This window comes from Rhinoderma darwinii, chromosome 5 (genome assembly GCF_050947455.1).
Source record: "Rhinoderma darwinii isolate aRhiDar2 chromosome 5, aRhiDar2.hap1, whole genome shotgun sequence".
NCBI lineage: Eukaryota > Metazoa > Chordata > Amphibia > Anura > Rhinodermatidae > Rhinoderma > Rhinoderma darwinii.
In genome coordinates this window covers 15087862-15099899 of record NC_134691.1, presented here as the reverse complement: position 1 = coordinate 15099899, position 12038 = coordinate 15087862, and the positions used below count along the sequence as shown (strand labels likewise).

Below are 12038 nucleotides of genomic sequence, written 5' to 3'. Positions count from 1 at the left end.
CTGCCAAAGGCCCAAAGAACACCGTCCCCACTGTCAAGCATGGAGGTGGAAACATTATGTTTTGGGGGTGTTTATTTGCTAAGGGCACAGGACTACTTCACCGCATCAATGGGAGAATGGATGGAGCCATGTACCGTAAAATCCTGAGTGACAACCTCCTTCCCTCCACCAGGACATTAAAAATGGCTCGTGGCTGGGTCTTCCAGCACGACAATGACCCGAAACATACAGCCAAGGCAACAAAGGAGTGGCTCAAAAAGAAGCACATTAAGGTCATGGAGTGGCCTGGCCAGTCTCCAGACCTTAATCCCATCGAAAACTTATGGAGGGAGCTGAAGATCCGAGTTGCCAAGCGACAGCCTCGAAATCTTAATGATTTACAGATGATCTGCAAAGAGGAGTGGGCCAAAATTCCATCTAACATGTGTGCAAACCTCATCATCAACTACAAAAAACGTCTGACTGCTGTGCTTGCCAACAAGGGTTTTGCCACGAAGTATTTAGTCTTGTTTGCCAAAGGGATCAAATACTTATTTCTCTGTGCACAATGCAAATAAATATATATAATTTTGACTGTGATTTTTTTTTTTTTATTTTTATTTTTTTAATATAATCTATCTCTCACTGGTAAAAATTCTAGATTGTTCATGACTTTGACAGTGGGCAAACTTACAAAATCAGTATACCCTCATGTACTCCGTCCAGCTTACATATACCCTGATGTACTCTGCACAGCTTACATATACCCTGATGTACTCCTCATAGTTTACATATACCCTGATGTACTACGCACATATTACATATACCCTGATGTACTCCACACAGCTTACATATACCCTGATGTACTCCTCACATATTACATATACCCTGATGTACTCCTCACATATTACATATACCCTGATGTACTCCTCACATATTACATATACCCTGATGTACTCCACACAGCTTACATATACCCTGATGTACTCCTCACATATTACATATACTCTGATGTAATCCTCACATATTACATATACCCTGATGTACTCCACACAGCTTACATATACCCTGATGTACTCCTCACATATTACATATACCCTGATGTACTCCTCACATATTACATATACCCTGATGTACTCCTCACATATTACATATACCCTGATGTACTCCTCACATATTACATATACCCTGATGTACTCCTCACATATTACATATACCCTGATGTACTCCTCACATATTACATATACCCTGATGTACTCTGCACAGCTTACATATACCCTGATGTACTCCGCCCAGCTTACATATGTCCCCACATTATAAACTGAAACACCAGTAAAACACTAAACAAAACTACTACCAAGCAAAATTTGCGCTCCAAAAGCCAAGTGGCGCTCCTTCTGGGCCTGGCAGTGTGGCCAAACGACCACATATGTAGTATTACTGTACTCTGGAGAACCGCTTAACAATTTATGGGGCGTATGTCTCCAGTGGTACAAGCTGGGCACAACACATTGGGCACTGAAATAGCACATTTGTGGAAAATGGCAGTTTTCAATCTGCAACATCCACTGTGCACTAATTTCTGCAAAACGTTTGGGGTCAAAATGCTCACTACACTTCTAGATGAATTCCTTGAGGGGTGTAGTTTCCCAAATAGGGTCACTTCTCGAGGGTTTTCACTGTACTGGTACCTCAGCGCAATGCAACATTTCCCTTTTAGACCCTTGCTGTGTGTCCAAATAGCAGTTTACAACCACATATGGGGTATTTCCCTACTCAGGAGAAATTGTGTCACACATTTTGGGGCGTCTTTTCTCCTGTATTCCTTGTGGAAATGAAAAATGATGAGCTAAATCTACAGGTTATTGGAAAAAAAAATATTTTTTCATTTTCACTGCCCAATTCTAATAAAAGCTATAAAACCACCAGGGAGATCAAAATGCTCACTACACCTCTAATTTAATTCTTTCAGGGGTATAGTCTCCAAAATGGGATCACACCTGGGGAATTTCTACTGTACTGGCACTTCAGGGGCTCTGCAAATGCGACATGGCCCAATTCAGCAAAATCTGTGCTGCAAAATCCAAATGGCGCTCCTTCCCTTCTGAGCACTGCCGTGGGTCCAAAAAGCAGTTTATTACCACATATCGGGTATTGCCGTAATCAGGAGAAATTGCTTTACAAATGTTGGGGTGCATTTTCTCCTTTTATCTGAAAAAACATAGAATTTTCAAATTTTTACAAGGAATAAAGTCTATTTTCATCTTCACAGACTAATTCCAATAAATGAATCAAAAAACCGGTTGGGTCAAAATGCTAACTATACCACTAGAAAAATTCCTCGAGGGGTATATTTTCCAAAATGGGGTCACTTTTGGGTGGTTTTCACTATTTTGCTCCCTCCAGGGCGTTGCAAACGCGACACGTCACCGAAAACCATTCCAGTAAAATCAGCGCTCCAAAATCCATATGGCGCTCCTTCCCTTCTGAGCACTGCCGTGGGTCCAAACAGCGGTTTATTACCACATATGGGGTATTTCCGTAATTGGGAGAAATTGCTTTACAAATGTTGTAGATTTTCATTTTCACAGACTAATTTGAATAAATTTAACAAAAAAACCTGTGTGGTCAAAATGCTCACTATACCCCTAGATAAATTCCCTGAGGGGTGTAGTTTCAAAAACGGGGCCACTTTTGGGTGTTTCCACTGTTTTGGCACCACACGACCTCTTCAAACCTGACAAGGTGCCTAAAATATATTCTAAAAAAAAGGAGGCCCCAAAATCCTCTAGGTGCTCCTTTGCTTCTGGGCCTTTATTTCGGTCTATTAGCATACGAGGGCCACATGTGGGATATTTCTAAAAACTGTAGAATCTGGGCAATAAATATTGAGTTGCATTTCTCGGGTAAAACCTAAAAAATTCAATTTGAACATTTCACCTCTACTTTCCTTCAATTCCTGTAAAACGGCTAAAGGGTTGAAACACTTTTTATGAATGCTGTTTTCAATACTTTGAGGGGTGCAGTTTTCAAAATGGGGTGTTTAATGGGGGTTTCTAATATATAGGGCCCTCAAAACAACTTCAGAACTGAACTCGTCCCTGAAAATACAGCCATTTGAAATTTTCTTAATAATGGGAGAAATTGCCTTGTAACGTCCTAGGAAAATAAAAGGATGTTCAAAAGACGATGCAAACATAAAGTAGACATATGGGAAATGTTAATTAGTAATACCACACACAATAGTTACTATCTGTTTTTTACAACCAAGCAATGAATTTATCGACCACATTTTTTTAACTAACATAAAGTACAATGCGTCACAAGAAAACAATCTCATAATCGATTGGATGGGTGAAAGCACTCCGAAGTTATTCCTACATAAAGTGACACATGTCCGATTTGAAAAAATGCGTCTGGTCCTGAAGGCCAAAATGAGCTTGGTCCTGAAGGGGTTAATGTTATGACTGGTCTATACTGGTCTATACTCCGTATACAGCTACACACTGTATAGTAGGTTATGGTAGCAAAACTTTGATTTTGGTAACTCGCAACTCTTTTACAGAAGAGGTAAAGTGGTTGGTATGTCCAACAGTTCTCCACAATCTCCTCCAGAAAATTTATTTCTTTTTGAAGCCTTTCCGGTTGATAGAATCTCTGCAGCATATGCGCTCCCTGAATAATATTGTAGATAATATAGTGCTCACGGCTCGAAACTTCCACAGGCAGGGAATTTTATTCCATGTACTCCATGTATGTAGCTTGCTACATTGGTGAAAAATGCTGGAGGCTGGAATACCCCTTTAAGGGTGCAGTCACACACGGCTGATTTTGTTGCAGAAATTTCTGTGACTAATTCAGTTCCACTCATGTGAATGTGGTTGGTTCTGCAGCAGGTGTATGGACTTCTACAAGCTGTATTCAGATAAACGCAACGGATTTTCAGTCGCAGAAATTTCTTCTACAAAATCTGCCTCGTGCGACTGCACCCTAATACAATGTTCGCTGTTGTAACGTTATAGGGCTGTATCCATGGACCCTGACTACAATCGAAATACAGGTTGTCCTTCTGCTGGGACCCGCCAGTGATCTGTGGGAAGGTCCAGCAGCAAGTGTCTAATTTCCCTGCGGTGCCACCACTGGAGAAATTAAGAATTACACAATTATAGTTGAAATCAATGGGCTGCCAGTGTAATGCACGGATGTTCCTACTCCTCCAAAGAGAGAGAGAGGGAGACACTCAGCCGTTCCCCACTAGGAGTGATGAGGGTCCTGAATGGGGGGGGAAAGACACCCATCTAGTAACTCAGACCTCCCTAATGGAGTATTTGTCTACTTTAGGGCAAATATTTCTGGTCTCTTTAATCGTCTTTCTAACGCTGAGAGTTGGGGGTTCAGTTCTTTAAAATATTCTTGGGTAATATCCACGTTCAGCTTTTCCTGTGTAATGACTGGTAATTTCTTGTTACTGTCATTTTAAGCCTTCGAACTGAAAATAATTGGTACACGCTCTGTCAGGTTATATTATTGGTTAGGTCCCACAAGATGTAATGTCCACAATTTATTAATCTAAAAGACACCCTGCCCTCCCCCACGGGATTATCCTGTCATTTTATTTCCGAAGGGAACATTTACCTGGAGTTAAAACGCGTCTGTAAGGTCATCTCGTACTCAACGATTTATTTTGCAGATCTGTCACTTGCATTGTTTCTAGTGAATTTGCTCCTAATTTATTTCATAGATCCAGTTAATAGTACAGTGATCCCTCTGGTTATAATATTTTCAACATGCCCTATATGGCCAAAAGTATATGGACCCCTGACCATCACACCTATATAAGCTTGTTGGGCATCCCATACCAAAACCTTGGATGTCAATATGGAGCTGGGCCCCTTTTTGCAGCTATAATAGCCTCCACTCTCCCTGGAAGGATTTTCTCAAGATTTGAGTATTTTTGTGGGTATTTGTGACCATTCTGCCCTGAAGAGCATTTGTGAGGTCCGGTTCTAATGTTGGAGAGCAGGCCTGGCTCACACTTGTCGTTACAATTCATCCCAATGGTATTGGATGGGGTTGAGGTGGGGGGTCTGTCCAGCCACTCAAGTTCCTCCACAACAAACTTCTCTCCGCACTTCTTTATGGAGCTCGTTGTGTGCACTGGGGCGCAGTCAAGCTGGAAAAAGATATAATGCCGAACCCCAAACTGTTTCCAGCAAAGTTGGAAGATAAAATTGTGTCAAATGTCTTTGTATGCTGTAGTGTTACCATTACCCTTCACTGGAAATAAGAGACCAAATCCTGAAAAATAGCCCCAGACCAATATCCCTCCTCCATCACATGTTACAGTAGTCACTATATATTCCGGTAGGTTGCGTTCTCCTGGCATCTGTCAAACTGAGATTCCTCCATCAGCCTGCCAGATAGTGAGACGTCAGTCATCACTCCAGAGAACACGCTGCTCCACAGTACAGTGGTGACGTGCTTTACACCACTCCAGCAGACGCTTGGCATTGTGCACAGTGATCTTAGACTTGTGTGCAAAGACCATGGAAACCCATTTCATGAAGCTCCGGACGCACAGTTCTGGAGCTGATGTCACAGAGGATTGGTGATTATTATTTTTTTTTACGTGCCTTAGCTAAGGTTGCACAATGCAAAGAAATATTGATACTATTTAAACGCCGTGAATCCGCAAACCGTTTACTACCGTTCATGTATTTCAAAACTAAGCTGAACGGCCGCACAGCTTAGTATTGCAACTCGTGAATTTAGTCCATAGCAAGATGTGAGCGTCGACAGAGAACATGGCGGGCACACTGCAAAACACCCCGATGTTCTCGGTCTTCAGTGCCTGCCGCTCATTAGTGCAGCGCCGGTTGCATCACATCATACAAGTGTGCACGCGATCAGGAGCGGGGCAATGGTTGTATTACACAGCCGCTGCCCCGTCCTAAAGGCGGAGATCAGGAAAACCTCATCTCCACCGCTATTTCCCTGAATGCTGTGATCAAAGCTGACCATGGCAGTAACAGGGAAAAGGAGAAGGGGGGTACCCCATTGATCGCGTCACAGGGAATCCCTGGGACAAGACCAAGGGACATACCCACATACAGACAGCCCAGAGTACATTAAAGGACCCCAGGGCTGTCTCACCGTGTTTCCTGTTAGGGCAAACTGAGGTCTGTCCTAACAACTGCCTGTGTATTATTAGTATATAGATATATACCAGTACATTAAAGTTTAAAATGTAAAAAGTAAAAAAAATAAAAAGTAATGTTAAATTTAAAAAAAGACGCAAATTTTTTGCAATAAACATTTAAAATAAGTGTCAAATAAAATATACACGCATTCTCTATCGGCGCGGCCGTAATAACCTGCACAACAAATTTATTGCGTCAGTTATGATGTGTGCGCTGTAAAAAAATTAAAATAAACTGCTTTCTTTCACGTATTAATGTGAGCATTTTTAACCTCCATGCGCCTCACATTAACAGTAATTAACCATGTCATGTACCTTACACATTAACCCAATGTTGTCCATTATGGCTGACGTGATGGGGTTAATTACTATTAATGTGAGGCGCATGGAGATTCAAAAATCATCACACCACGCGCCTCACATCAGAAAATCAAAGAACTTTTTTATTTTATTTTTTTATGTTGTTGGCAAAGTATTCTTTTGCGATCGAGAATCGCAATACTACACAAAGTATCGGTATCAAAGTCCAATTCTGGTATCGTGACAGCCCTAGCTTCAGCACCATATAGTGTACAATGATTTATCTTGGGCCATCGTAGCTTGAAACCCCTTTTGACATACAATGCTGCAGGCAATGCCAATCTGCGGTGCATGTGATTGGCTGGAAAATCTCCTCAATCGGTGTGGACATTTCATTGGTTCAAATGCCTAAGATTGAGGGAATCGCATTTGGGGCAAGTAAAGCCAATATGTGGGCGCTGTATTATGTCCATGCACTGACGGTCTGTCTAGTAGCGCTGCTTTGCAGTACTTTACTATATATACTTTTCTCTACCTGTGCCAGGATGAGCTGCTCTTCTGGACACTAGGGGGCAATGACTTCTTTGTTTTTTACTATACACAGGACCCTGAAGAAGCTCCTGTCTACAACATAGAAAGTGATTTCTGACTTTTATATATAAAGATTTTGTTATCTGTTTTTATTTCTTTAGGCCCCATGCACACTAACGTGCTTTTGCGGACGCAATTTCCCCGAAAATCTACGGGAGAATTGCGGCCCCATTTATTCCTATGGGGCCATGCACATGACCGTGATTTCCACGGTCCGTACATGGCCCGGGAGCCTGGACCGCAGAAAGAACGGGCATGTCTTATTACGACCGTGTTCTGCGGTCCAGGCTCATTGAAAATAATGGACGCAGCCATGTGCACAGCCCGTGATTTGCGGACGGCTCGCGGGTGACACTCCGCTGCCGGCCGACCCGAAAATCATGGCGTGCACATGGCTACGGTCGTGTGTATGAGGCCTAAATCTTTGTTTTCTTATTTTGGATTGCCTTTTTGGGGGCTTTGGGACCCATTTTCCATAGAGTTTTGATTACGCGTTACGTTGTCACTGAATAAATTTGTATAATCTAGTGCAGTAGTATTCGCTCCATTTGCCTTATTAAATGTAGCACATTTTAAGAGCAGTTCCATCTAAATTTCCCCAAAAATTCACCATGAAATAAATATTTAGTCAGCGGATTCTTGGTTTCGGTGTTTGTTTTTGGAAAAATTTGCTAACAACCCAGAAGGCTGATATTTGTTCTCTTAACTGTTTTGCATCCATCTCTGATCCCATCCCAATCTACCTGGGTTGTAGATGGGATAAGAGCACGCCCACTACTCTTTCTCTTCGCACAGACCATGACCTACCACTCTCATCCTTCCTTATTAAATTCTCACTTTCGTCGGCAGGACTTCTCCTGTGCTGCACCCATTCGGTGGAACTCACTGCCCTGGACCATCAGCTCCTAACGTTCACAGTTTTAGTGTGCTTTAAATACTCATTTCTTCAAGGAGGACTATGTGACAAAACGGTAGTCCATGGCCCGTCCACAATCTAGCCTGGTCATATATATCTCCACTTGTCTGTTTCTTCCGTATTTGTAGTCCTGAAGAATTATTCACATATTGCCAAGTAATAACGGAGTAGAGTTTTTAACAACTTAACAGGAGAGGACGTCTCAAGGTCTTATTTGCTGTATAGAAAAAAGACTATGTACAAGCACTTTGGTTGGAACATAGACCAGACTGGCGCAATTTTAACCCCCTTTAAAAAAAGCGGTTTGTGTGAGTTTCCACGGGTTCTCCGATTTTCCTCCCGAGCTCAAAAAACAAACAGAATTTAGTTTGGAGTCCCATTAGGGACTAAAATCACCAAAATAATGTGCTAATCTAATCGTACGGCAAGTGCATTAATTGGGGGGGATACTAAATATGAATATGTTCTCTACTGCTATGTGACCATTAATTTTTTTATATTTTTTAGTTCTGCAACAATATTTGAATATATACGGTACATTAAAGGTTATGTACGCTTTTGAAAGCACTTTTTTTTTAATGTAATTATAAACATTTTTTTAATTTTATTTTTTTTATCAAATTTTGCTTGGCTTTTCCGATACAGCTTCTATCGTCCGTCAGTTCAGCTGAGAGCGGGTCCTCTGTGTCTCTAAACCTACAGGACCACCAAAATATTTATCATATCCAAGTTCATCAACATAGATGGAATCAATTACATGGTGGTCCTGTGTTTTAGACACAAACAGGACCTCCTCTCATCCAAGCCGTCGGTTCAGCTGAACTGGCGGAATCTGCTCACAAACAGTCCATTGAAAAATGGTTATAATCACAGAAAACGTTAAAAAAAAAATTGCTTTCAAAGGTGTACATGTCCTTGAGGTCGATATATAATACTTTACTTTACATTATACTCTAACACTGTGAAACTACAACTCCCAGCATGCCCTGACAGCTGCTGTGGTCCGCTACCCTAACAAGACTCAGACTGCCTGTATAAGGTGAACCATCTCAAAGAGGGAGATCTCCCGGTATAGGTTAGGGAACGGAAGAAGAGACCTTACTGGTTTCTTACAAGCGACTCCTCCACTCTGACAATTTTATTTTTCATACATAAGGCCTACACCTGAATCTCTTATCCCCATATTTGTCTTTTAAAAAAAAAAAAAATAATGTATGTATGTATGTACAGTGAAGGAAATAAGTATTTGATCTCTTGCTGATTTTGTAAGTTTGCCCACTGTCAAAGACATGAACAGTCTAGAATTTTTAGGCTAGGTTAATTTTACCAGTGAGAGATAGATTATATTAAAAAAAAAGAAAATCACATTGTCAAAATTATATATATTTATTTGCATTGTGCTCAGAGAAATAAGTATTTGATCCCTTTGGCAAACAAAACTTAATACTTGGTGGCAAAATCCTTGTTGGCAAGCACAGCAGTCAGACGTTTTGTGTAGTTGATGATGAGGTTTGCACACATGTTAGATGGAATTTTGGCCCACTCCTCTTTGCAGATCATCTGTAAATCATTAAGATTTCGAGGCTGTCGCTTGGCAACTCGGATCTTCAGCTCCCTCCATAAGTTTTCGATGGCATTAAGGTCTGGAGACTGGCTAGGCCACTCCATGACCTTAATGTGCTTCTTTTTGAGCCACTCCTTTGTTGCCTTGGCTGTATGTTTCGGGTCATTGTTGTGCTGGAAGACCCAGCCACGAGCCATTTTTAATGTCCTGGTGGAGGGAAGGAGGTTGTCACTCAGGATTTGACGGTACATGGCTCCATCCATTCTCCCATTGATGCGGTGAAGTAGTCCTGTGCCCTTAGCAGAGAAACACCCCCAAAACATAATGCTTCCACCTCCATGCTTGACAGTGGGGACGGTGTTCTTTGGGTCATAGGCAGCATTTCTCTTCCTCCAAACACGGCGAGTTGAGTTAATGCCAAAGAGCTCAATTTTAGTCTCATCTGACCACAGCACCTTCTCCCAATCACTCTCAGGATCATCCAGATGTTCATTTGCAAACTTCAGATGGCCCTGTACATGTGCCTTCTTGAGCAGGGGGACCTTGCGGGCACTGCAGGATTTTAATCCATTACGGCGTAATGTGTTACCAATGGTTTTCTTGGTGACTGTGGTCCCAGCTGCCTTGAGATCATTAACAAGTTCCCCCCGTGTAGTTTTCGGCTGAGCTCTCACCTTCCTCAGGATCAAGGATACCCCACGAGGTGAGATTTTGCATGGAGCCCCAGATCGATGTCGATTGACAGTCATTTTGTATGTCTTCCATTTTCTTACTATTGCACCAACAGTTGTCTCCTTCTCACCCAGCGTCTTACTTCTGGTTTTGTAGGCCATTCCAGCCTTGTGCAGGTCTATGATCTTGTCCCTGACATCCTTAGAAAGCTCTTTGGTCTTGCCCATGTTGTAGAGGTTAGAGTCAGACTGATTCATTGAGTCTGTGGACAGGAGTCTTTTATACAGGTGACCATGTAAGACAGCTGTCTATAATGTAGGCACCAAGTTGATTTGGAGCGTGTAACTGGTCTGGAGGAGGCTGAACTCTTAATGGTTGGTAGGGGATCAAATACTTATTTCCTTCACTGTATGTGTATGTATGTATGTATGTGTGTATATATAGGAATGCTGGGTGACCATGTGTGTGCCAGGGTTTGATGTAAGGGATAATACCCACTTCTAACCTACAGGGGGCACTTTTCTAAACAAAACAGAGCTCATAGCTAATCTCCCAACCTGAGCCTCTTCAGATGTTGAAAAACTAAAACTCCAAGCGGGCCCCGGCATCCTGCGGCCTATCCACATCTTGTAAATCCTTCCTAAATATCCTCTCTTCACTTTGCAGACATCTAGACCATCACAAGCTGTGGGAATCCAATGAATTTGCGGTCTCCTGTTTTAAGATCATCATGTATTCCATTCAGGTGGGTCACTCCTTTACTGTTTATTACAAGCAGCGCTAAAAGAGTCAAGTGTGCAGAAAAACACTCTGACTGAACCTTTTCGAGATGGTGGTTTTTTGTATTTTTTTTGTTTTTTTTTGTGTTTTTTCTGCTAACTGCAGTTTGGCCTTGCTGCGTACATATAAAGATGGATCTGCCGGTATTTATGCGTGCACGCTGACTATTCCCTTCGGTATTTGGAAGGTCTCTAATTAGTCCGTGGAGCTGGCAGCAATGGCCACATAATCCCTATACAAGTCTACACAAAGCATCTGCATTTTATATCACATTTATATCCTATTTGATTTGTATCGGTAACCAGCGGGCAAAATACAGACGTAATATGAAAGGGGGGAGGGGGGTGCAGAGACCTTACACCATAAAATACAGCGTCTTTACGTAATAAGGAGAGTCTACGTCTCCATATTAACCTTTTGATTTGACTGCTTTTATGGTTTTTGCATGCGGTCCTACCTTGCTGTTTCCCAAAGCCCACAATGGTGGAAAATAATATGCATGCCAGTCAGACTTTCCATTGCAGCTAAATAGAAAACGGTCAGGATTTTTTTTACAAAAGTTACACCAGGTGGGACTGGGAAGCATTAACCGGTTTCCGACCGCCGGCTGTATATAAACGTCCGGCAGTTGGGGTCCTTAAAGGCCGCGCCATAGTGTATTTACAGCGTGGATTTTATCTGGCTTAGTGAGCGATCGGGCAGCTGAGTGTCGGGTCCCCTGAAGAGTACATAGAAGCAGCTTTCGCTGCTTGTATCTTCAGATCCATTGTTCACGCACTCATTGAGCGCTGTGTGTATGCCTGTGTTGGTCTGGTGATCATGTGATCGCCGGGATGCCGTTAGTGGCAGGCCGCTGCTTGGTTTAACTAGATCCAGCACAGCCCTAGCAATAGTCGCTATATGATATGATATGATTTCCTCTGCTGTGCAGCCCCAGGTACAGTGAAAAATAAGGTGTAAAAGGATAAAATAAAGTCCCCCTAAGGTATTTTCTGACCTTTTGAGGGACAGACCATAATAATAAAAAAATAAAAGTA

The 12038-nt window shown here is 42.1% G+C and overlaps 1 protein-coding gene across 6 annotated transcripts in view; it reads left to right on the top strand.

Moving 5' to 3' along the window:
• EFR3A (EFR3 homolog A) overlaps nt 1-12038 on the top strand; it is a 192689-nt gene that overhangs the window by 95572 nt on the left and 85079 nt on the right. For all 6 annotated transcript variants that reach the window (XM_075825714.1, XM_075825718.1, XM_075825713.1 and 3 more), the window contains one exon: nt 10888-10966. In XM_075825714.1, the coding sequence (XP_075681829.1) occupies nt 10888-10966 (79 nt within the window). The remainder of the gene's footprint in view (nt 1-10887; nt 10967-12038) is intronic.